Source organism: Tympanuchus pallidicinctus, unplaced genomic scaffold (assembly GCF_026119805.1).
Source record: "Tympanuchus pallidicinctus isolate F22 unplaced genomic scaffold, pur_lepc_1.0 scaffold31, whole genome shotgun sequence".
Lineage (NCBI taxonomy): Eukaryota > Metazoa > Chordata > Aves > Galliformes > Phasianidae > Tympanuchus > Tympanuchus pallidicinctus.
Genome location: NW_026294749.1, coordinates 9,465,170 through 9,490,609, shown reverse-complemented (window position 1 = coordinate 9,490,609; position 25,440 = coordinate 9,465,170). Strand labels below are relative to the sequence as shown.

The 25,440-nt window shown below is 45.2% G+C and overlaps 1 protein-coding gene across 5 annotated transcripts in view; it reads right to left on the bottom strand.

Annotated features, from left to right (window-relative positions):
* Nucleotides 1–15,110: 15,110 nt before the first annotated feature.
* RNF144B (ring finger protein 144B) overlaps nucleotides 15,111–25,440 on the bottom strand; it is an 84,134-nt gene continuing 73,804 nt past the window's right edge. For all 5 annotated transcript variants that reach the window (XM_052697639.1, XM_052697642.1, XM_052697640.1 and 2 more), the window contains 4 exons: nucleotides 24,670–24,871; nucleotides 24,114–24,258; nucleotides 22,296–22,385; nucleotides 15,111–22,109 (listed from right to left, as the gene is read on the bottom strand). In XM_052697639.1, coding sequence (XP_052553599.1) covers nucleotides 21,969–22,109; nucleotides 22,296–22,385; nucleotides 24,114–24,258; nucleotides 24,670–24,871 — 578 coding nt within the window. In that variant the 3' untranslated portion in view covers nucleotides 15,111–21,968. The remainder of the gene's footprint in view (nucleotides 22,110–22,295; nucleotides 22,386–24,113; nucleotides 24,259–24,669; nucleotides 24,872–25,440) is intronic.

The following is a 25,440-nucleotide window of genomic DNA, read 5'->3' as shown; positions in this document are numbered from 1 at the left end:
GAAGGCTGAAGTAATGCTAATGGGATACCTGCAGTATTTCTAGGCCTCCTGCTCTCAGCAGCAATAGCCCTTTTCGCAGTGTTCCCTGGGAAGCTTCAGGCTGGAGGAAGGTTCAGAGAGAGGGGGAGCAAGAGTCATTATTTTGTGATACCCCACTTCCATCACTGCTCTCACAGGCAGTTCAGAGGCAGAGGGAAGAAGCTTGATGGACCTAGCAGGATGCAAAGGTCTTTGTTCCTGCTGAGGATATTTACAGAGATAGAAAAACATCTGCATACCTACAACATGCTCAGGAAAGAACGGGTCATGGCTGCAGCACAAGTGAAGAAGCTCCAGGAAACTTTCCCAAACTTGTTTTTAAGGTAAAAACATTCTCTGTGTTGTTATTTCAGAGGTCGTAAACAGACTAGCCAGTATTACAGTGAGCTCTTGGCCTAATCACAATCCATATGTTTTTCTGCAGAAAATCCTCACCAACTTCTACCTGAAAGTGTCAAAAGAGTACAGGTTGAGAACCTAAGAGTAACTACGACCCTGTGAGATTCCTAGAGTCAGAAGGGCCATGAAGTCTCTGATGACAATAACAGACACATACACAATTGATCATGCCCCATTTAATTTCACTGTTAGGTCTTCTCTACATATGCACACAGAGAAGAAAAATAATCCTATGGGTCATACTCCATTGTTATTAGGTCAGCTTCAAGGACCTGAAAGTTTCAGAATAAAAAGACCTTTTTTATCCCTTTGCAGGGATAACTGCCTTGCTGTTTTTATCATATGCTTCTCACCATGTTTGTATGGACATTGCAAGGACACCTGTACAGGAAAGCAGCAGAGGTGAAGCAAGCCCACTCTGACCTGGAGCAGCACTGCTACAGAGGGAAAAACAGCTCTAATTTTGTCTCTAATTTGGGAATAACCTCATTCAAATGACAAATATGCTTCACGACTAATTACCCATTGAAATTTTCCTTAGAGTGCCAAAGCTTCCCACGGATGTTTTGCAGGAGACAAAGAACACAAAGGCGGCGATATTTCAGGATTATTTTCCCACTGCTGCGAATTTAGCAGCTCTGTTGACAGTCCGTCATTTTGACATTTTTAGTTACCTCCTGGACTCACTAGATGGCAGCAAGAACCCACACTTCAAAGCCTGACGGCCACTTCCAACCTGAGAGCCTTGAAGTTCAATGTCCTTTCTTGTGTTCCTAGAAGGGGAAGGCACAAACCCAGGTGCTGGGAAGGATCCTGCTGGAAGAGCTTCCAGCTCATCTCAAATCAGTTTCTCCTGCAGGAAATACCTTCTTGGAACATCTTTGCACCATCAGCCTGTGGTTTCTTTAGCAGTTGGTTTTCTCAGCTGCAAGTAGAACAGCAGGGCCGTGCACTTTCAGTGTAAGATGGCAGAGTGCTCTGGCCTGTGTGCTCTGCAAACTTGCCACAGTTACCAACCAGAGCTTTGCTGCCTACTCAGCCCAGACCCTTCCCAGGGCCTTCAGCCTCCCCTCATCCCCAGCCATGAACCACTGCCTCAGTCTCTTCCACTCCACATAGACTGCTCTCTCCCAGCACTAATCACAGGCAGCCTTTCAGGGGGGCTTCCCTCATGCACTCGTATCTCCATCAGTTCAGAAGCTTCTATTTCTTCTACCAGCCTTTGTTTATTTACTTACTTATTTTTATAACCACCTGTCAAGCTCCATCTTCACCTGAATATGGAGAGGAGTGCCCATCTGAACGACTGCTGGATGGTGGAATGCCAAAGTAGAACATGCAGGCAGACAGACAGTTCCTTTCATTTCATTCTGTTTTCAGTATTTGCTTACAGGCCACAGATGCCTTTTGTCACCCAACAGGCCATGCATTATGCAGCATTTCCCCATGCAATATCCCATGACAGATCGCTTCCCAGGAGGATGACCGCAGCACAGCAAGCCCTCCCACGTATCCCACTGTTGCTGATGTATTTGATGCAGAAATAGCAACAAGGACTAGGGTGTTTAAAATGTATGGCAACAGGCTGAACAATACTTTGTAGCACAAGTGTGAGGTGCAATTGGGCTGCTCAAAGGATTGCTTTCCCCAGCCCTGTTCTCTGCACAAGCTGTGCTGCCCACACCAAATCTTGCACCCTTCACAAGCCACTCAAACTAATGACAACATATTGGCTACCTGGAGAGATAATCTGGGGCTCTCAAGCTCTCCCTGAGTGAAGCCAAGGCAGTTATACTGGGATACGTCATCATCTGTCTTAGTATCATAGAACGGCTTGGGTTGGAACCGACCTTAAAGATCACCCAGTTCCAACCCCCTGCAGTGGGCAGGGCTGCCACCCACATGCTGCCCAGGGCCCCATCCAACCTGACCTTGAATGCCTCCAAGGATGGGGCATCCACAGCTTCTCCAAACAATCTATTCCAGTGCCTCACAGTCCCGAATAAAAAAATCCTTCTAACATCTGATCTAAATCTCTTCTCGTTACTGTTTAAACCACTCCCCCCCTCCTAACATTAGCAGATTTTTTTTTAACAAAGTTGATCTCTCTCTTGTTTGTAAGAAGTCTTAAAGTTCTCAGAGCCTTCCCTTCTACAGGCTGAACAAGCCCAGCTTGCTCAGCCTTTCTTTATAACAGAGGTGTTTCAGCCCTTTGATCATCTCTGTGGCCCTTCTCTGGACTCGCTCCAACAGCTTTCTGTATTTCTTGTGCTGGGGGCCCCAGGCCTGGATGCAGTACTCCAGATGGGGCCTCACAAGAGCTGAGTAGAGGGGGACGATCACCTCTCTCTCCTTGCTGCCCCCACCTCTTTTGATGCAGCCTTCTGAGCTGCAAGAGCACGCTGCTGGCTCGTGTCCAGCTTTTTGGCCATCAGGAACCTCAAGTCCTTCCCTGCAGAGCTGCTGTCAGTGAGTACTTCTCCCAGGCTATACTCCTATCTGGGTTTGCCTTGACCCAAGTGCAACGCTTGTCTTCGTTCCTCGTTGAGCTTCATTAGATTCCCATGGTCCCACTTTTCAAGCTTGTCCAGGTCCTTTGAATGGCACCAGTTCCTTCTTTCCTGTCACTCTCTACTTATGCTCTGCCTTTAAGCAATCATGGCAGGACAAGATGGAGGTGAACCCTTGCCTTACAGCAACACGGTCCTTCTATTCATGCCATAAAATATAAAACACCAATTCTCTTTATTCATCTCTTCAAGCTGCCTACCTCCTCCCTATCATTTCTGTGTGCCGACAAGAGCTAGGGCAGAGAGGCCAAGCAAGAAGAGAGCAGGAACACGCACAGGTGTGGCACAGGGTTGCACCTTGCATGCACAGAGCAGTCGTGGGGAAGGAGAAAGGCAGGAGGCTGTGTAAATGAGTAGGGATTTGGATGACACATGGCCTGGTAATGAAAATAATGAAAGTGATAGGGAAGGAGAGGCAAAGAATTTTGTCAGTGCTTAGAAGAGGGAGGACAAAATACGTGCATGCAGAAGGAAGAACACGTGAGGTGCCGTGCACAGAGCAGTGGTGCTTACTCTATACATGCAGGTGGCTCAGAGTCAGGCCTCCCTGGAGAAGGAGACTGGCTTTGCACTCCTTTTTTAGAAGTGTTTCCTCACCTTTATGGTTCTTGATCTTCTTGAGTCAAATTACACTGCTGCCTGTCAAGGGCTAAAGATACCTTCTTTTTTTTCCCCCTAAATGAAGATATCATATGTGACTGCATACTCCAGAGCCAGGACATTAGAAAAAATAATCTTCGTGTACTCTACCACTTACTGATAGACTTAACCATAACAAAATACAAACCTCTCTTCTGGCAGCCTGCACCCAACTTATGGCCAAGCACAGCTCCAGTACAAGCTCTGCACCCTCCTGCAGTCTGTGAAGGTATCTAATATAGTTTCATTGACAGCTTGAGGAAGCCCTGAATGCTTCTGCTTTAAACCACTGCAGAACAACCTCATTTGTCTGGAGTTGGGAGGCTGAAATTGCTTGCCCCAGTTTTACTGCGTTTACATGGGCCATCAGCAGACCCAGATCCCAGCTTTCTAACATCAGTCTGTTTTGGTGCTACATGACAGTAGGACATTTCTTACAGTGAAAACCACTGCCATCCAAGCTTACCGCTATACACCATCCTATCCATTTCCAAATCTCAGGATGCTCTGCGTCCTCGATCCCTTTTATCACCAAGCCATCTCTATGATCTCCCACATCTCCAAAGCTCTGCCAGCACTGCTCAACAACACCTGAAAAGCTGTGTTCTCCACAACAAGCTCCAGGTGCTCTATCAGGCCCATCCCACCACATTGCTGTCACCTCCCAACAGGCAGAGAGCTGGTCTCAGCTCCAGAAAAGCTGATCATCCTTTTTCCTCACCAGCCTTGGCTCACATAACTGCACAGGGCCTGAAACCTGCTAGCACTGATCTCATATCCTTACTGCACTCAGCCACAGAAAGTGAACAGAAATACACAAATGCTATTCTCTACAGTCTCATAACTGTAAAGCCCACTTCCCAAATCCCTGACCAACAGCAGGAGAGGCTAAAACATTCAGACATCATCCAGCCATTCTTCGTGCTGTAAAGCTGCACAGCCATGTCAGGCTGCCCCCAGCTCCCTTCTCCCTCCTTTGTTCGAACTTCCAGCTCCTTTTAATCATTGCATTTATAGGAGCAGATGAGGGGAAAAAAATTACTTAGTTAAATGGAAATGGGCAGTCCTCTCATCATGCAGTCTACATGTGTTTCTTCTTCCTCGTTACGGTTGCTTTCTCTCTGGTAAAGACTCTCCTTCAAAACATGCCCTGGTGATGTTTCTTGTTCCTTCAGCCCCAGCTGGCCTACTGTTTATACTCCTTATCTGATATTATCAGATTATTTTGTTCAGGGCACTTCATTTCTTTCAGGTCCATGATTTCACCCATCTGAACTATTTATAACATTTAATCCACCTGCTCCAGCACAGCCATACTGATGTTCTGGTAACGAGCAGCTTTCCCCCACACCAAGCTGTCCATCTCCATCCAATGGCAGCCATGGAGCTGTAGGAGAAAGTCATCAGCATTTCCAGACCCTTCATAGCTCACATTAACAGGAAAGTTATCTGCACTTTCAGAAAGAAAGGTATAACTTCAGTTTTTTGATGTCTTGTGGGAGATAAATTGGTAATACTTTCCTGAAAGTGCTGTTTGCCTCCATCAGTTCTGCTCAGCATCTGCAGGAATGTCAACCCCCAGCCCTCATCACAATGGCTGCTCCTCCATCTACAGGACACAGGTGAGGCTTTGGTTTAGCATGGTTCTTGGCTGAAATGCATGGAAGGCATATGGCAGTTCTCCCAGCCTGCCCCTCACCCTGGGCTGTGCCTGAAGAGAAGGGGAAAGGAGCCAAGGAAAGTCCCCACAAAGCCCCTGGCTGCACAAAGGACAGCGAGGTTATTTCCAAACTTGTAAAGGTTCTGTTTCTGCAAGTCATAGTGAAAGCGCCCATGCAGCGATGCCTGAAATATTTCAGAGACTTCCTTAAACTTCAGTGGAAAAGAATGACCCCTGCTTTGCTCCCACAGAACTTCACACACCAGCAATCTATGGCGAAAGCCTTTTTATTTCAGCTCATGCCACATTGCACCACCCCAGCAACCTCAGCCATTTTTGAACACGTCAGAAGGTAAGGCATCTGGAGAATGTAACCCACCTGTAAGCAGCTGCTTTGCTGCCACGGCTGCACTGCCCTGCCCTGCGTGCCTCAGTCCTCTGGCAAGTCCTGCACACTCACTGCTGATGGTTTCCAGAGGTGACTGACTGCATGATACAGGGCATCCCATCACTGAGGACAAGAGTCCTACTTTCAGGGGAGGGAATTCGCTCCAGCTGGTGGCTCAGCATCACCCTCCTCCCAAACCATGTATGAGAGGTTTTTGGGAGAGGAGGATGCAAACTGGGAGGGCTTCCCACAATCCATCTAGAAATCACAAGTGATGCCCAAGCCAGGAGTCTACAAACCTGACTTATCAGAAGGTGTTCAGCAACCAGGACCCCTCTCTAGAAGGTCAGCTTAGGGAAGATGCACCTACCTTGACATAGGCTCTAAAATCCCCTTGAAGATGCTGGAGAAGGGAGAAAAGATTGGATACTGACATCCAAGGTATCGGAGCAGAGCTCTTCACCCAACCCTTGTGCTGGATCCACAGGGCAGGAGGGAGAGGCTCCCCTGGCACAGTCCTTGGAGGCTGCCTGTGGCAGTGGGGAACAAGAGGCACACCTGTAGGGGTGTTGTGCCTGTCTCACGCCTGTCCCATGTGGTGACAACCAGGGGGCAATGCTGTGGTGAACACGGTCTGCCAGACCCTAATGTGAGGCACAAACATCCTCCTCCAAAATCCAGAAATTCCTCCAGGCCCATGAGCAGAGGCAGAGTCCATCAGTGAGCCCACACAACTCTGTCCCAGTAGAGACTGGGCAACATTCAAGCAAAAACAGCCACAGCACTTTGTGAAATCAGCTGGATACTATTCCACACTTTATTTTCTTTTTTTCTTTTTCTTTTATGAATCAGACAATTACCATAATCTGCTCTTTAATTCCTGGTTCCTGCTCTGTCTGTCCACCCATGGAATCCTTCCTGTAGAAGCAGAGCAATGAGCCAAGCCAGCAGCCAAATATCTCTCATTACACAGCGAGTCAGATGATTTCATCGCTTCTGGGAAGCAAAAGTGATGGAGAACCACTTGCACTGACACTGATGGGGCTTGAGACAGACTAGCAGATTCATTAGAAGTACAAGTCAAATCTCTGACGTTGGTTTTTTTTATGCACTCCACATAGAGTATCTTTGCACCAGCACTGAGATCCCTGCACAAGAAGACCCCTGACTGAGCACCACTGAGCCCTGGCCCCAGAGCTTCTTAACAAAATGGCAGCCCTCGTCTTCCCCAGGCAAAGCAATGCCCCCTACAGCCCAGCACCTCACCATCACTTCACTCCTCTACGCCATGGATGGCTGCTCTGCATTTTAGTTTGGCACATGCTGAAAAGTAATCGTTTCTGGGAAGAAACCGGTCATCCTGTCTGGACACTTTCCTGTATGACCTTCTGCAGGGAACCTGCTTAAGCAGAGGGGCTGGACTTGATGGTCTCCAGAGGTTCTTTCCAACCCCTAAGATTCTATGATCTCAGGTGCTTTTAGGTCATGATGAGCACATAAATAAACAGATAGATAATACAGTATCATTTATATAACAGTCATTATCTGTGATTGCATAATGATAGTTTGTGAATAATGGGTTTGATAATAATACCTCAGTGCCAAAGCTAAGTAGCTCTGACCGCCCCCGGCGCCAGCACTTCCCATGTGATATCAGCTTAATGAAAAACACAGATACACACCCATACAAATCCCTGAGCCTCGGACAGTTGCCTTCCCAAAGGAGGTGAGGTGGGATCTCAGGACACAGAGATGGCAAAGCCACCATCAGCATTCTCTTAAGACCATAAGGCTGGGCCTGGCCATACATCAGAGGTGTCCAAAAGACACCAGCGTGCGACCAAGAGAAGACATACAGTGCATGGGAAGGGACGGGCATCACCTGCCCACTGCCTTGGGTGGCATCAGCTGCTGAAGGGAGGAGGTGGTGCCCAGTCTCAGAGCCCACCACCATGCAGAGCTCGTCTCCTGCAGTTACCAGCCCACAGGTCTGTCCCACTGCACGCTGGTCACCCTTGGAAGCATGTGAACATGAAGCATGGCCATAGACCGGGCCTGAGGCTGCCCAAACCTAGGCCTCATTTAGGAAGAGTGACGAAAAGGACTGTGAGGATCGTGGGCCACCAGACATTTAGAATTAGGATCTTGCTTTTAATTAGCTGACACAAGCTTATTTCTTGATGAACTACCCCATTCTTGACACACACAGAGTCATAGAATAGCTTATGTTGAAGGAGAACTTAAAGATCATCTCGTTCCAACCCCCTTGCTGTGGGCAGAACTGCCAGCCACCAGATCAGGTGCTCAGGGCCCCATCCAACCTGACCCTGAGCACCTCCACGGATGGGGCATTCACAGCTTCTCTGGGTAATGTGTTCCAGTGCCTCACAAGTACTCAGCTGCTTGCCATATCAACTTATATTTACATGATCCAAATGGGTTTTAAATGCTGCTATTTAGTTGCATAGAGAAGGTTTGATTAGGTAGGAATTGAGATGAAACAAATAAGGCAAGGCAGATTTCCAAAGTACCTATTTTACCCCTGCAAAACAGGATATGATTGGCTGTCAGATTGTTTTCATCTTGTATGCAGTAACTAAAGTAGAGTCCAAGGAGAATGGTGTATTTAAACAAAACAACTTAGAACAGTCTAAAATATGAAAATTGCAGTGAGTTTAACAGTTCCCATACTTTGCAAACAAGAGGCAAAGGTTAAATGATGATCCATTGGAAAGGCTAACTAAGCAATGCAAAATTGTAATGCCTATTATTGGGGACTGCTTTGCAGGTGGGCTGGACTTGATGACTTCTGGAGGTCCTTTCCAGCCCCTTCAGATCTGTGATTCTATGATTCTGTAATTTAAATTTGTCATAAATGATGTTGGTGATCACCCTCTGAGAAAAGAATTTCATCTAATCTAATTCTCTCCTCTTAATGATTTAAAATCATTCCCCCTTGTCCTGTCACTACCAAACCATGTAAAAAGTCAGTCCTCCTCCTCTTTGTGAGTTCTCTTCAAGTACTGGAAGGCCACAATAAGGTCTCCCCAGTGCCTTCTCCAAGCTAAACAAGCTCAACCTTTCTGCAGAGGAGAGGTGCTTTAGCCCTTTGATTATCTCTGTGGCCCCTCCAACCTTCTGTGGTGAGGGTCCCAGGCTTGAACACAGTGCTCACAAGGGCAGAGTAGAGGGGTACAATCACCCTCTCCCTCTCGCTCCCCCTTTTCTGATGCAGCCCAGGACACAATTGGCCTTCGAGGCTGCAGGAGCACACTGCTGGCTCACATCCAGCTTATCGTCCATCAGGAACCCCAGGTCCTTCTCCTCGGAGCTGCTGTCAGTGAGTTCTTCTCCCAGTCTGTACTGGGAGTTTGCCTTGATCCAAGTGCAGCACTATGCACTCAGCCTTGTTAGACCTCATTAGGTTCTTCTGTGCCCACTTTTTGAATGTGTCCAGGTCCCTCTGGATGGCATCTGTCCATTCTGTTTGTCAACTGCACCACTCAGCCTGGTGTCAGTGTCAGTTGGCTGAGGGTACACTTGATCCCACTGTCTATGTCACTGATAAAGGTGTTGAAGAGCACTGGTCCCAACATGGACCCCTGGGGGACAACATTCATGACTGGCCTCCACCTGGACATAAAAACATTGACAATAACACTGGTGTTATTGTCTATTGTCATATTGTACTACCTTCCAACCAATCCAACCAATTCTTTATCCACCTAATAGCCAAGACTTCAAATCCATCTCTCTCCAATTTAGAGATAAGGATGTGGTGTGGTATTACGTCAAAGGCCTTGCACAAGTCCAGGTAGATTACATCAATTGCCCTTCATTTGTCCACTGATGCTGTCACTCTATCATAGAAGGCTACCAGATTGGTCAGGCACAATCTGTCCTTGCTGAAGCTATGATGGCTGTCTTAGATCACCACCTCATTCCACATGTGCCTTAAAATCACTTCCAGGAGGAACCACTCCATGATCTTCCCAGGCACAGACTTGAGGCTCACCGGTCTGTAGTTCCCCAGGCCTTCCTTTCTCCCCTTCTTGAATATGGAAGTGAGGTTTCCCCTGTTCTGGTTATCAGGAACTTTGCCAGACAGCCACGATTTTTTAAATATATACTTGGCAATCACATCAGCCAATTCCTTCAGAGCCCTGGGATGCGTCACTGGGTCCCAGTGTACACAGTCAGCCTCATGAGGTGGTCTTGGATTTGCTCTGCTCTTGCACTGGGAGTGATTTTGCTCCCCTGACCCCTGCTTAAAATTTCCAGGACACAAGAAATGTGTGAAGTCTAACTATCCATGAACACTGAGGCAAGTAACTCATTACGTACCTCAGCCATCTCTACTGAGGAGGCCAGCTCCCTCTTTTCAGAGGTATGCCCTCATTTGCCAGACTCTTCTGCCAAGTGCATCTACAAAAATCCTTTCTGTTGTTTTTCACATCCCTTGCCAAGTTCAATTCCATCTGCACCTTGGCTTTCCTGATCCCATTCCTGCACATCTGGACAGCATCCCTATATTCTTCCGAGGCCACCCCCCCCCCCTTCCACTGCTTATGCCTTTCCTTTTTTCCCCTCAGCCTGAACAGCAGGTTCTTGCTCAGTCATGCTGGTTTCCTGCTTTCTCTGCCTGCTTTCTTATTCTGAGGGATAGAAATCTCCTCTCCCCTCTGTCCCTAGGGACGGTTTCCCAGGGGATCTCATCCAACAATACTTCAGACAGCCTGAAGTTTGCTCTCCTGAATTTTAGGGTCCTGATTCCAGTCTTTGCCCACATTCCTTTAGACCAGAGTGTGGCTGCTCCAGCCCAGGCTGCCTCTGATCTTAACCTCTTCTATGGTCTCTTCCATGTTGGTGAGCACCAGGTCCAGCAACACTTCATTTCTTGTGGGTCTATCCTGTAACTGAACTAGAAAGTTATTGTCAATGGACTCCAGGAGTCCCCTGGATTGCTTGCACGTCACCATGCTGCTTTCCCAGCAGATGTCCACGTGGTTGAAATTGCCCCCCACCAGGATGACAGCCTGCAAACATGATGCCTCTTGCAGCTATAGCAAGAAAGCCTTAACAGGCTTCCCTTTATCAGATGACCTGTGGTAGATGCTGACCACCAGGTGTGCTGTATTGGTCTGGCCCCTAATTTTAAACCACAGGCTCTCAACCTGTTCATGACTCTCTCACAGAGCTCTTCACAGTCTATCCACTTCTTCACATAAGAGGGCAACACCTCAACCCCTCCTACCTTGCTTATCCCTTCTAAAGAGCTCATAGCCCTCAATAATGGTATTCCAGTTATGTGACTCATCCCAGTGCATTTCTGTGATAGCAATAAGGTCATACTTTTCCAATTGCACCACAGTTTCCATCCCCTCCTACTTACTTTCCTTGCTGTGTGCATCAGTATAGAGGCACATCAGCTGGGCTGCATTGCCTCCTTGGAGGAGCCCTCCCAAAAATGTCTGGGACAAATTTGAGGTTTTCCCTCACTGTTTCCTAAAGCAAGAGAGTTCCCTGGCTCTTCTCTATTCCTCAGCAGCACATCCCCTTTACCCATCAAATCTAGTTTAAAGCCCTGGAGATGAGTCCTGACAGCTTGCTACCTAGTATATTCCCCATAAGATGCAGCAGGCTGAGGGCCTCCACTAGCATCCTGTCCCTCTGACTTGGCTATACTACCCCACACCTTGTAGTCAGCAGGCTCACTATCATCCTTTTCCCCCTTCAAACCTAGCTTAAAGCCCTGTCAATGAGCCCAGACAGCTCAGGGACTGGAGAATTCTTTCTTTTCTCCCTATGACCCAGGGGGATTTCATCAGCAGCCATCAGGGCAGGTGCCCAGTAAACCACCCCACGGTCAAAAAAAGCCAGAATTCCTGCAGTGGTACACACAACACTCTCCCTTTCACTTACTTTTTATTGATCCCATATGCTTCCACATTTTTCCACAGCTATCCCATGCCCTTACCAGAAGTTCCTGGCAGCTGAGCACCTCAGAACACACACTGGGGAGACACAGGATGATGGTGGGCTACCACAGCAACATCGCATCTGCTGTCCTTCCCTCCTCGGGTCCTGCTGTGCCTTGAAGCATTTCTACCTTTACAATTAAGGCAACACTCCCAGGAAGACTAGGCAAACACTCTCAAAATGGGAAAAGGTATCATTAAAAACAAACTGTTCCCAAAAGACATTCAGCTGAGCAAGCCCCAAATCCTGATGTACCTCCCCCCATATTTAGCACTTCCCCTGGGCACCATCACAGGTTGCCCCACACAGCCTTGTTCCAGGAGCCCACCTGCAGGCTCAGCCAAGCAGCGAGACGCTCAGGCACACTGCCACAGTGAAACCACTGCTCCCAGAACAGCTTCCCACCAGCTGCTGCCACTTCCAGGACAACACACAGCAGGATCTCCAGCGACAGGCAGCAGCACAGGCCACTGTAGGCACAGCCACTCAGCTGGCCTTAAATTCAGTTCATTAGCCAAGAGAGAAAATTCAATCATTCGCTAACTGACCAATCCTTCAGGCTTTCTCCAAGTTTGATATTTCGACGCTGACAAAGCTCTTGGTAAGGCAGGATTCTACCTACTCATGCTAACAGGAGCTCAGAATCAGGAACAAATCATTGTTTCTGTAATACATGATAGTCCTAAGGAAAAAGAAACCAGCCAATTTCAACCTTAAGACAGCTAGGGATTCTCCTGCCTGGAGGCCTCATTACTACTGGGTAAACTTCCCACAGCCTCAGTTTGAGAAGCCGTGGTTCTGGCAGTTTTCCCTTTTTGATAAAAGCCAGGCACATTTTTGGGCAGGTGTAAACACCACGCTGTTCCTCAGAAGCTCTGATAGCCAGCAACAGTTCCATCATTCCCACTTAACTTTAAAGCACAGCTGCTCTAATTGCAAAGCTGCGAAAGCTCAGTTTAGGAAAAAGAATGACAAGAAAGAATATTATTGCTGAAAATCACAGTGCAGACTTGCTGCCTTGAGCTTGCACGCAAGGCACCTGCGAGGCTCAGTGTGTCTCCACACGGTGGCCACAATTGACTGCAGCACTGCTGGAACACGGGGAATGGGAGCAGACACTTGGGGTGTCCTCTGTGTAAGGGAGGAGGAGGCACCTCTAAAGGACCTGTCACCTCTGGTCACCTCTCAGGGGTGGACAACTCAAGGCAGAGCTGAGCTTGGCCAACTCATGGTGCAACCATTGAAGGTATCTCTTAAACACAGCCCTGCAGGCCTTCTTGGAGGCCTTCCTGGAGGCTTTCTTGGATGTCATTGACAGCTGCTGAGGGGGAAACATCCGCATGAAGGTCATGAGCCATGCAAAGGAGCATGACAGAACTACTGTAGGGTGTGCAGGTGTTGTCTGTAGGCTCACACCAGAGCAAAACTTCAACTTGCTCACTGGGAGATCAGAGGAGGTGTTTTACAAGGATGACGTGAGTAACGTTTGTCCCAGCAGAGGGAAAAATAAAGCTGAAGGTAGTGCTGAAGTCAGCCCTCATCCCTGTGAAGAAGGGAGTGTGGGCATGCAAGCAGATAGCTGTTATATACAGACAAGCTAAGAAGATGACATCTTTTGGAACTTAACAAATACAAGGAGTTTAAAATCCAGGGGTTTATTCATAAATAACCCTGAGACAAACTTCTGTTTGTTGAAGAATATTAGCCTTCATGACGAGTAAAGGAACTGGGGAGAATGGCATGTTGAAATAGGGAGCAAACCAAACTTCGGGACATACACTTTCTTCTTTCTTTTCTTTCCAAAGCTGGCCAGATATTTGGGTTGGAAGGAGTGTCAGTGAACTGAATGTGGTAATTAGTTCCTGTTTCTACTGAAGAACACGCGCGCATGGAAGAAGGTGTGACCGCATCGAGGCATCTGCAATTGCTTCTCAGCTGAAAATCGCTCGTGCTGATTCAGTCTGGAATGTTAACAATAGGAGAAAAGTTTAGAAATGTTGAATTTTTCATGGATAATGTTTTCTGCCCCAAGCTGGCAGGTGAGGAGCCAGCAGCTCACTTGTCCACCAGGTGGGGAGCCAGGCAGCCTGCCCACCATCGGCAGCTGGTAGCTGGCAGGGCACCAGGCACACGGGCTGCCAACGGCTGGTTTCCACCCTGAGTTTGATGGAATTTATACATTCCTACCTCAATATTGGTTCTCTGGTTCCATCAGGCTCCTCTGATGGAAAACTGCTGTGCTGGAAGTATTTGCTCTGCTGTAACATGTCAGCTATGTTTCTGTATGGACTGATGTGCTGCCATTGCGTTGTTGCACATTGACAGAACAAAACTTGAGCCTGCAAAAATAAGTCGATAAAAATGAGTGCATTTAAAAAAAAAATAATATTGGTGCTGAATTTACTCTGAGCAAATTGGTGGGAAAAAATGCCTGGGTGTGATCGAAACTTTAAGCAGTAGGTGACAATGGCGACATGGTTATGAAGGCAATGACAGGGGAAAACAGCTTTCTCCATCGTTTCCCTCGACCCCCATACTGAAAAAATGTGTCCTAAAAGCCCAAACTCTCCAGATCTATCAGATAATCTGCTGAGGTGAAAAGCCCCCCATGTGGCAGGTTGGGTTTTCAAGGATGTGTCACTCAGCTGGAAAATCCTGACTCTGGGTGCTGAGTAATTGTAGCTAAGCTAGAAATACTTAATAGTAAACACAACTTTAATATTTGATGCTCAGAACATAGCTGTGACTGTCCCTTACAAGTACAGTAGGATATGTGCATGTAAGAAAACTGAGGAGCATGTTTACCTGCAATTACAGGGCTGTGTAATGCTTCATTATATCCTCTGGCAACACAAACCACAAAACCAAGATCTGCCACAAGGACTGGGGGAGGACAAGGATGAGAAAGGGCTTGAAAGCAGCAGACTTGGCCTCCTGCAGCCTTCTGTATGTGGTCCCCACCGGTGTGCACAGGACCGGCTTTACAGGGGTCCCACAGCCCATCTGCAGAGGGAAATCTGCAACAGCATGTGGGAGCTGTGCCAGAGCTCATCCCACCCTGTAAATGGGTGAGTGCAAATCTCAAAGGTTGTTCAGGAGCCCAGGGAAGGTCCTGCATGCAGTTTGATTTCATTCATTTTTCAGAAAGTAAGAGTCAAGATTTTACTTCCATCTATTGGAGCCCCTTTTATCCTGTGCATTTCCAGTAAGCAGCCCAGATTTGAATTATTCTTGTAGTGTTTTTTTTTAACCAAACGTTCATCTTTTGGAAGACAGTTTGATAGAGAATTGCAACAAAACGTGATGTTTTCACTGTTATTTAATGTCGCACATATTGCATTTTGTAACATTAGAAGAAAAAAAACACCAAAGTAAACCTCTAAGACAGAAAATAAATATATACTTTCATGAATGTACGCAGAGAGAGTGCAAAAAATTGCATCTGTAAAATGTTTAAATGCTGAATCATACAACAAAATCTTACAAAAGCACTTATTTCTTTATACGTCAGTTTTCTTATAAACACAGAAATATTTTAACAAATCTTACAAAGATCAAACCCTTTTGCCCTTCACCAGGGTAAGAGTGGTGAAGAAAGTGTATTACCTGGAAGAAAGGAAGAAACCCGGATAAATAAAACCGAAGTTGAACCAAGTACCAGGTAAACGACCTCTGAACGCTGAAGAGGATTTCAGCGCTGTGCAGCACAGTGCAGGAGACAAGTCCCTCTGAACAGCAGGGGCTGGCCCTCTGCTCAGGGACTGCCTCCTCCTGTTGCAATTTAATCATTCCCTTCCACACCATCTGCCCAGCACAGCAATAGAAGCCCCGTGTCCTGCTCCTGCCAGCAAGAGCTGGGAGACCACAGCTGGGCTGAGCCCAGCGCTGCCACCCAGCAGGGTCTGTGACTGATGCCAGTCCATGTTGCACTCAGGATCAGGTGCTGGGCTCAGACACCTCAAAGTACGCCTTAAAACAACAAAAAAACACTTTAATTTTTTTTTTTTTTCCTGAAAAATATGCAACACTGTGGCAGAGGAAGAGTTCTCACAAATTGACACTCGGTGCCCCTGATGCTGGTATCAGCAGGGCATATAGCAGTTTGCTTTTCCTTCTAGACCTTCAGCAAAATGAATGCCTAGACCAGCCCAGCCCCAAATAACTCATCTGATCTGAGGTTTCTCTGCAAGTAGCAGGTACTGGAAAACTGAAGGAACAGAGGTTTGCTGTGCAATCTGGGTAAGGTAGAGATGACGGCAGCTCTTACAGCACTCAGGAGACATGCATGCATGGTGACATGGCCCGGCATCACAGCTGCAGCGCTGCAGTGGCTCAGCACCACACGTGTCCTGCAGCCGGTCGCCCTACAGCTGGGGGCACTCATGAAGCTGCTTGGACAAAGTCCCTCTTCCACCAACCACATCTGCAGCACATGTCCCAGCCAGCTGTGAGCCACCAGGCGCCTTCCTGAAATGTAAGAAATTCACTGCACTAACGCTGCAAGCACTGCACATTCAACTTGTCTGGGATCTCCCAGCACGTCGCCACCAGAAGCAGCTGCTCCATCCTGGACATTCAGAAGGCACAGACTAATGAGAGAAGTCCCTAATTCTAAGCTAGGAAAAGAGAAACCTCCTTGGGCAGAAGGGGTAAGAGAAAGGGAAAGAATGAGGTCATGTCCTCTAAAAAGCTGGTGGATCTTGTCAATCATCATCATCTTGTATAGTCCAAATTGTGGCAGTCACCAAAATGCACTGCTAGGAAAATATTTTCCCTAACCATAGTATTTGCTTGATAGAGAGAACTAACTTGAGAGATCATAACAAGACATAACGCACAAGTAAAACACAGCACAAAACATTTACTGTGGACAGCAGCAAACCATAGGAATTTACCCTGCCAGGAATACGATGATTTTCTCCCCAGGAAGAAGAGGAAAGATTTCCAATCTGAATGCAACTCAAATAAATGTATCATACAGTAAAACGTATCACAGCCCTCAAAATCTGTATTTTATAATTACAAAACATAAATTATGTATGAATTATATAAATAATGAATTTTCAAAAGTGCATTGGATCTGTGTAACTCAACATAGTGACAAAACAGACCTTTGGGATTCTTGTTCTGCAAAAGCATTATGTTCTTGCTACATTACTTAACTAACAAGAGGATGAAGAAAAAAAGGGGTGGAAGGTTTTCATAATCTTAGCAGTAAGTTCACTTCTTAGCAGTTCCTAGCAGAATGCAGAAGAATCAATTCTTTTTATTCCAGGCAAGGTACATCTTTGTGTTTTTATTGCAACCCACAAAAATTAGGGCCTGGTCTTACATGTGAGAAAGATATCTTACCACTGCTGTATGAGTTAATCTGTTCTACTGTATATTTCAAATCATCTTATTGTACAAGTTCACCTTAGAAGGATTCTAGGGGGATGGGGAAGGATGTTGAATGCCTACAGGAGAATCTCTTTTGATGTAGATAATCGAAGCTGTGATTTTTTTTTCACAGCATATTTCTTGAAACACGAGGCTTAAAAGCTGTAGTGCTCTACCAAAGCAGTCCTTATTTACGTATTCCAAGACCACCTCTCGAGTTTAAATGAAGTTTTTCTAAACAAGCCAAGCTGGAATTTTCTTTCTTTGGTCATTGCCTCAGCATCAAATTTCTTAATAAAATTTGCAAGAAAATTATCAGAAGGCTTTTATTTTCACATAAGGAAATCTACTAATTTCACTCTAAAAATCTTTGGCCTGAGACTGGGGATGAAAAATAGGATCTTAAAGGGAATCTGGTCTGAGGAAGAAAAAAGTGACTGTGAAAAGGAAAACACAGTGCAAAACAGATTTCAGACCGTTAAAGCTGCAGGCACTGCAACACAACTGCCTGCTGCAGTACCACAAACAGAGCAGCTGAAAGCTTACTTTGCTGTTAGTTTGTGGAAATGGAGTTGATTGCTGCCCACTTGCATATCTCCAAGCAAGTATGAAGATAGTATCCAGTTTCTCCTAGTTTATTCAAGTAAAAATGACGTATACTTTAAACTTTTCTTTGGACCTATACTTTATGCTATGTTACTGGACAGGTAAGAGTACCTAGAACTTAACATCATAAAAACACCGTATAAACACCAGTTACTGTAAGCCCTCATGTTCTTCTTAGAGTAACCTCATGCACCACTGAAAAATAACCAACTATTGAATGTCCACACTGACCACCTCCCATAGGTCTACAATAATACAACGAATACTGTGGAGAAGTGCCTATGCTATAGCATGAGAAGCATTTGCTTCAGGTGATGGAGCCAGGCCAGGCCATATGCCATAGATCCCAGCTCCTACAGAGCACCCAGCTCTGAGCTCTGTCCCCTGTGTGTTACCCACACACATGCCCCAAGCCAGAAGGAAGAAGGATGGATGGCAAGGATAGCGAGTGGGAAGGCTGGCAGTACTGTGCACCACATCTCATGGACGGAGCTCAAGAGGGTGGACTCACATTGATTTAGCACAGCTAAAAGCAGCTAGAGCTCTTCCTCCTCTACTCAAATTTTTCAGTTACTATTTGCCACGTTTGCAATAATTTTTTTATAAAATGATGATCATTATTTTATTTTATTTTTGGCCGCCTCAGACATGGAGAGGTTCTTAATGAGTTCTTTGCCTCAGTCTTCAAAGCCAGTCAGGCTCCTCACACCACTTGTGTCTTGGAAATTCTAAGTGGGGACTGAGGGAGCAAAATCAATCCCACTGTAAGAGCAGAGCAAGTCTGAGACCATTTCATGAGGCAGAACGTATACAAATCAATCTGATGATGTGCATCCCAGGGTTCCGAAGGAATTAGCTGATGTGGTTGCCAAGTCAATCTCCACATATATTTAAAAAATCGTGGCTGTCTGGCAAAGTCCCTGGCGATTGGAAAAGGGGAAACATCACAAAGGTGGACATGAGCCAGCAGTGTGCTCTTGCAGCTCAGAAGGCCGTCTGCATCCTGGGCTGCATCAGAAGAGCGGTGGAAGAAGGGAGAGAGAGGTGATTGTCCTGCCTCTGCTTGGCCCTTTTGAGGCCCCATCTGGAGTACTGTGTTCAAGCCTGAGGCTCCCAGCACAAGAAAGGCACAGAGCTGCTGTAGCAAGCCCAGGGGAGGACCATGAAGATGATCAGAGGGGCTGGAGAACCTCTTCTATGGCAGAAAGGTTGAAAGAGTTGGGCTTGTTTAGCTTGGAGAAGAGAAGGCTCCAGGGAGACATCACTGCAGCTTTCCAGTACTTGGAGGGAACTTACAAGCAGGAGGGGAACCAACTTTTTAGATGGTTTGACAGTGATAAAACAGGGGGGAATGGCTTTTAACTAAAAGAGGGGAGATTTAGGTTAGATGTTAGGATGAAATTCTTCACTCAGAGGGTGGTGAGGCACTGGCACAGGCTGCCCAGAGAAGCTGTGGGTAACTCAACCCTCGAGGCATTCAAGACCAGGTTGGATGGGTTCTCGGCATCCTGAGTTGGTGGCTGACAACCCTGGCTGTGGTCGAGGGGTTGGAACTAGAAGATCTTTAAGGTCCCCTCCAACAAAAACCATTCTACGATTCTATGGTTTCTCTTATAATTTTTGTTTTTGAAAGAAAGAAACACTGTAAAAAGTCTCCTGCTCATATAGTTCTTTGGAAGCCTTTAAGTGTGATGAGTTGGTGCAAAATATTTGTCTACTGGAAGACAAGGGGTAGGGCTCTACTGCTCCCAGAACTTCTGCACAGCTGAGTTAGTTGAGCCTTATGAGCTAGCAAGGTCACAGTGTACTTAAAGCACACTCAGGAATCCCTATGCAATGAAAAGTCAGGATATGCAGTACACTGTGCAAAGCCTTTTAAGTAAAATAATCCTCCTACTGTACTCCAAGTAAGATACTGCCTCCAGTTGCATTCCTTTAACAGAGGGAAGAACTTCGTAATTTCATTAACATGGCAGTATTAATGAAAAATCAGGAGAAACATTCATTTCATTGAGCATCTGCAAGGGAAAGAGGAAGCAGGCAAAGAAAGAAACTGGCTAGCAGAAATAGGATCACAAAACATGAAAAAACAACTAAGTTCAACACACAAAGACTCTCAGTACCTCACAATGCTGGTTATGGTCAGTGTACAGCTGTATAGCTGTTTGGTCACTGTACAGCTCTTATACCTTTGTTCTTGATGCTTTCTTACAGTAAGACTTTTAACTGCAAGTTTGTAAATAAGCTGAAGATGACAGCAGTGCCATAAAAACATCGATAGAAAAATAGTGCAAAGCCAAGGGCTGGATACTTTAATATGCCATAACTGCCCCCAAGCACAACCATTACTATTCTTAAAAAAGAAAAACAACAACCATACAGAAAACATTCTCCACTTATTATAAATTGTAGTTGCCTGCATTGCACTTTACATTTAAAATGTACTGACTATTTTTCTGCTTCCCTTAGAGGCTATGGATGAAGAATAAATACAGCCTTTCCAACTGGCGAGCACCGCCACTGGTAACAAAATCAGAGAGCATTTATAAAATAAATCAATGTAAAAGTAAAACAGACAGTATCATTTAAGGCCTTTGTCCATGCTAGTCTGCTCAACAGACTGCACTTTCTTAAAATAAGAACATCTACCACTTCTGTTACAGGAACCAGAGGGCGACGTTAAACAAAGGAAGGTCACATTTATGACTGCCAAGAAGGCAAAGTTCCTGAGGTTCAGCCAAATGCAACAGAAGAGATGCTCTTCACAACATCCTTCTGGTGCCTTGCACCGTGTGCATGCAGGAGGGTAGACAAGAGGAGGAAGAGCCTGAGACAATGCTCAGGCCAAGCATCTCATTTAAATATTGCAGCCCTTATCACAAGGGGTATGGAATTACAACTGATTACATAGTGCAAACTCGTATCAGTTCCCACAGATATAAAATGCACTGGGAGCCCAGAACAAAAGCCGCTGCTGGCCAGGGTTATGAGGAGCACCAGCCATTAAGGAAATAAACTCAGGGGAGCAGAGTCTGATCTCAGCTACTCCTGAGTGAGCCCGAAGTAACTTCAGCTCTTCAGGGAGGTTTAAGTGAATTTATACAGGTGTAACTGATAGTAGGGTCTGAATCAGTTTGACAGTGAGGCACCAAATGAAAATGAAGGCTGTATTAAATGACAGATCCAGAATAACTAAAAAATGATATATATATAACAGTTAGTTAACCTTGAGCAGGACAGAAGAAATATCCACCTGTGGACTGATGGTTGCACAGCATTTCTCAAGTATTTACATCAGCAGGTCCGGAAGGTCCAAGAGAGTGTTTTCCTTATCCTGTTCTGAGTAACATTACAGGGTTCTTGCTGCTATTCCAGGTAAACTGTTGAAAAAATATACTGACTACCTAGAAAATAAATTGTGCATTATGCACTCGGTACATCCACGGACATGAGGTCACTGGATACACACACAGCCAAGATCGCAGTACTGAAAGAACAGGAGCTGTATCACTGCCTTTCCTAAATTATTAGATTCAAGGTGGAATTATTCCCATGCTACTGACAAAAGGTGTGCCCAATATCAGGGAAATATACAAACTCCTTATATTTCTAAGTAGATACAGCATGTCTGATCAGAAAAAAATACAGCTTTCTCAAGCTAGTCCAGTCTCTTAAAAGGCAGCTCTGTCTTCAAAATAGTTTTGTTGGCTTTTAATTGTCATTGGAATCAGTAATATAAAACCCATTGATTTCAATGCTGAAAGAAATGCCACGGCTGCCAGTTGACAGAAAACTGTCAAATACATTTTTTAACAGTTTGTTACCTCTAATGGGATGCGCTGGCAGACAGAAAAACATCGAGCCTCCTCTCTTCCCCTTTTAAAACACACTCAAAAATTTCAGAGACTTTCACCAAGAACCAACGGAAAGCATGGCAGTAACAACTGGGCCTGCAAAAGCAGATTAATACTGCAGAGTTGATTCATGTGTGGCTGACAGAAGATGGTAAAGTTCTAGCAGCCTCAAGAGGTGGCTCACACTTGAGAGTATGAGCTACTGAATGGCGTTATGTTTTTCTGTCAGAAAGCAAAACCATATACCGTATGTACTCTGCAATTATCTAGACTTCTTCCACCCTGTCACTTGTTATCGATAGAGTAGCCTGTAGAGAATAGGCACTTATCCCAAAAATTGGCCAAAAAAAAAAGGAAAAAAGGGGAGCATTATGTGATAGGTATGGCACCAAAATCCAACCGTTGTGCTTTCTCACAAATGTGTACTGTACAGATACAGGCTCAGACACAGACTTTTAGGTTGTAGGTAGGCTGTGCTTTTTCTTTTTGCTTCGGCAAGATTTGCAAATGCAGCAGATGATGCATGGAGATGCCACAAGCAGCAAGGGAGAGGTCACCAGTGCTATGATACCTAGTCCAACGAGGATCCCTACAACCTGCAAGACATAGTGGGGAAAAATACATATTCAGCTAACGTGAAAAATAAAATGCATGTGCATGCATAAGCATGGATTAAGCTAAAAAATGAAAGCATGAAAAACAATCTTGGTTCTCTGCTGAAGGGTAAAATGTCTTTGCTTCACACATGCATGATTGTTCTGCTTAGCTGACTAGGAACACACCTGCGTCCTGTTCCACATCACCGAAGCACGCGAGTGGCCGAGCTTGTTTCTGCAAGGGCCTTTGTCGTAATGCCTTAAGAAGATGTCATTCTGAAAAAAAAATAAAAAGAAGAAGCTGTAAGAGGAGGTTACAGTCTGGGAACTGCACTGGAAATACAACTTTCCTGACGCTGCCATAAAACCACCAGCTGCTGACAGGCAAACTCATCTGTCTTCCAAATATTCATCCAGAGAAAATTCTTGCAGTCCCAATCAGTGCAGTGTATTTAGGACCCAAGCTACTTTATAGCTCCTTCCCCTACTTTATAGCTCCTTCCCTCACATGCTTTTAAAAAACGTTACCTATATGCACTGCACTTACTGCACAGGTACCTAGTCTGTTATTTGGTGATGCTAACGGGGCTTCTGGAGAAGATATTTCAGGAAGTTTGCAATCTCAGGTATTATCTTCTGAGGTACTTCTACCTTCTGTCCTGCTACGCCTGCATTTTCTTCATAGACTTAACAAGAAAATAATTACAAGAAGAAAAAAAAGGAAATGACTTTTTTCTTTTTTCTTTTCCCAGCAATACTGAATTAACCATTTTTAATTCAGAACGTGACGAATGCTCCACATTACTCTCCCCTTGCCAGCTGCATTGTAACATGATGTTGCCTCCTCTTTCACTCTTCAGCTTTATTCTTTAGCTCTGCAGCTGTTAGCTACATCTAAACCTGGCGTTCCTGTAACCCTGCTCATTTAGAAAAACTGTATTTGAACCACATAGCTACAGTTTGGTTGTGGTTTTTTTTTCCTCCAGAACAGGCTGAAACTTAGTGAGGATGTGTCTACCAAAACTGTGAATCTGATGGTCTTCCAGCTCAGCATGGTGTTAAGCAATCACTGTGTAATGTCTGTACTCTGAGGCAAGCCAGAGACAGATGTTGAAAAATTGCTCTCCCACATCCAAAAATAGGGCATGATGTTAAGTTAAATATGCATTCTGAGAAAACAAAGATTGAAGAATGAGGAAGTCTCATTGTTTGCTGGCTGTGGAGTACAAGAAAGAAGAAAAAAAGCTGTGCATCTTTCAATATTTTATGTCAAGTGCTAGAAATGTTATTTTCACACTCCCCCATTTGTTACTAGTGACTGTGCAAGAAAGAGAAACTCACGTACCAGAGTTCATTACTTTTTGTATTCTTAATCCTGTCAGAAAGACTGAAGTCCACAAAAGCTGAGACTAGCTGGTATCACTGGAGAAACAACTACTTGCACTTCATAATCCACATCCATAATCCCACAGCTTTATTGTCATATCAACTGATCTATCATTCTCTTCAATGAACGCAGCACTAAAAATGGACTTGTAAAGCAGACCTAGTTTATATGAGCTCTTAACAGATCTTCCCATGAAAATGTTTTTTTCCCAGTACCATGCCCTTTTTGGACAGGCTGTGATCCACGTGGTTGGAGAAGGAAGATCTTACCATCTCTCTTACTCTCAACCAAACCATTTGTAGCTACTGCACTGAAAGGAGGTACTGGAGAAAGGTAATGCAGTAATCAGCTTTCAGAAAGTAACTAGTACATCTCATTTCCCTCAAAGAACTGCTATGGGACCTTTGGATATGGCTATAATCCCTTATGAAAAAAAGAATGTTGAAATAAATAAAAGCACTGGATGAGAAAAAGGAATTAAATCAGCATCTGAAATAAGTCAAGTTATTCCTAGAACTAGACTTCCTAGGTTGGTGGAGAACTTTGGGTGGAGCTTCAGACTAACCTCAGCCCCCACTAAGCCTTCATCTAGATTTTTTTTTCTCTGTGGCACTTACATCCAAGTTCTGTAGGCAGTACCAGCAAAACGTGTGCTTGCAGTTCTTGCACATCATCTGAGCACAGCCCTCATTTCTCTCAATATAGATCCGACAAACTGGGCACTGCTTAATTGGTGCTTCTGTCTCAGTTCCAGTAAGTGATCTAGAAGAGAAAGGAAACATTAAAGTGAAATTTAAATATAGTTACTGCTGATACTCAGCTCCTAATGTAGATTCTACTTATTTTCTGGAGCATCTAATGTTATTGTCTTAACACGATGTGTGAAGCTTATTATATTCAATAGAATACACTGAAGTATATCCACTACTAGATGTAGGATTTTACATCATATGAAAGTGAAACTCCATTTTCTTGGTCTTTAATGCTATATAAAACCAACATGCATAATTTAAGATAGAAATTAGACTGGAATTCTATTTAGGAAATGCCAGCAGAGATGGACAGTATCAGTGATGCCGTTAAGAAAACAGTTCCATGAAATTGCAGTTGGACACAGAACAAGCACCCTATGCCAAGAAGAACTAGCACAGCCATAGTGGGTTTTACTCTTACCCCTGCTCTGTTGTTACCAGAGCTTGGTTTTCTGGGCACGGGCGCTGTGGGTGCCATGCCTCTTTACAAGAGGAGCAGAACATCATGTGGCAGGCTGGGCACTCCACCGGCACCGGCGCTCCCGACTCATTTGGTCCAATGCAGCACACCGTTTGGCAGTCTGCTGCAGGACACCATGTTCTCTGAGGGTCCAAATGGACTTCTGAAACAAAAGAAACAGACATAAAACTACTTATACGGCCCTGTTCTCATTCTGGTGGCATGTTGAGGTATGCAAGACCCTGTTCTGAACGTGCACATGGAAACTGAAACCTTCTGAATCTGTGTCTGTGGAGGTTTGAGGCTACTTCTCTTCCTCATGCAAGTGTAGAACTGAATTCTTCAACAGCTGCTGCATTGGATGCATCACAATAATGGCAATAGACTACACGGGACTTTTTGTTGCTTTTATAGGGTGAAAACGATGAAGGTAACTGTTGCTATGAAGAAAATGCACGTGTCTTTTGTAATGCTAGGATATTACATCTTTTGCATGTGCAAGCCATGCCATATCTCTCATGTTAGTAGCAGAAGGACTGTCATTAAATTAATGCCAGGTCTCTTCTTGTGACTTACTTCCTCCCACCATCTACAAACTGATTAATATGAGCATTATTGGCCAGGTCTCAAATTACAACAGTCAAGGTAAGACAGTGGGTGGAAACCATGAGTTACATACAGTGGCACATGGCAGTGAATAATAAACGTCAATTATTTCTCTCACTTTCCAAT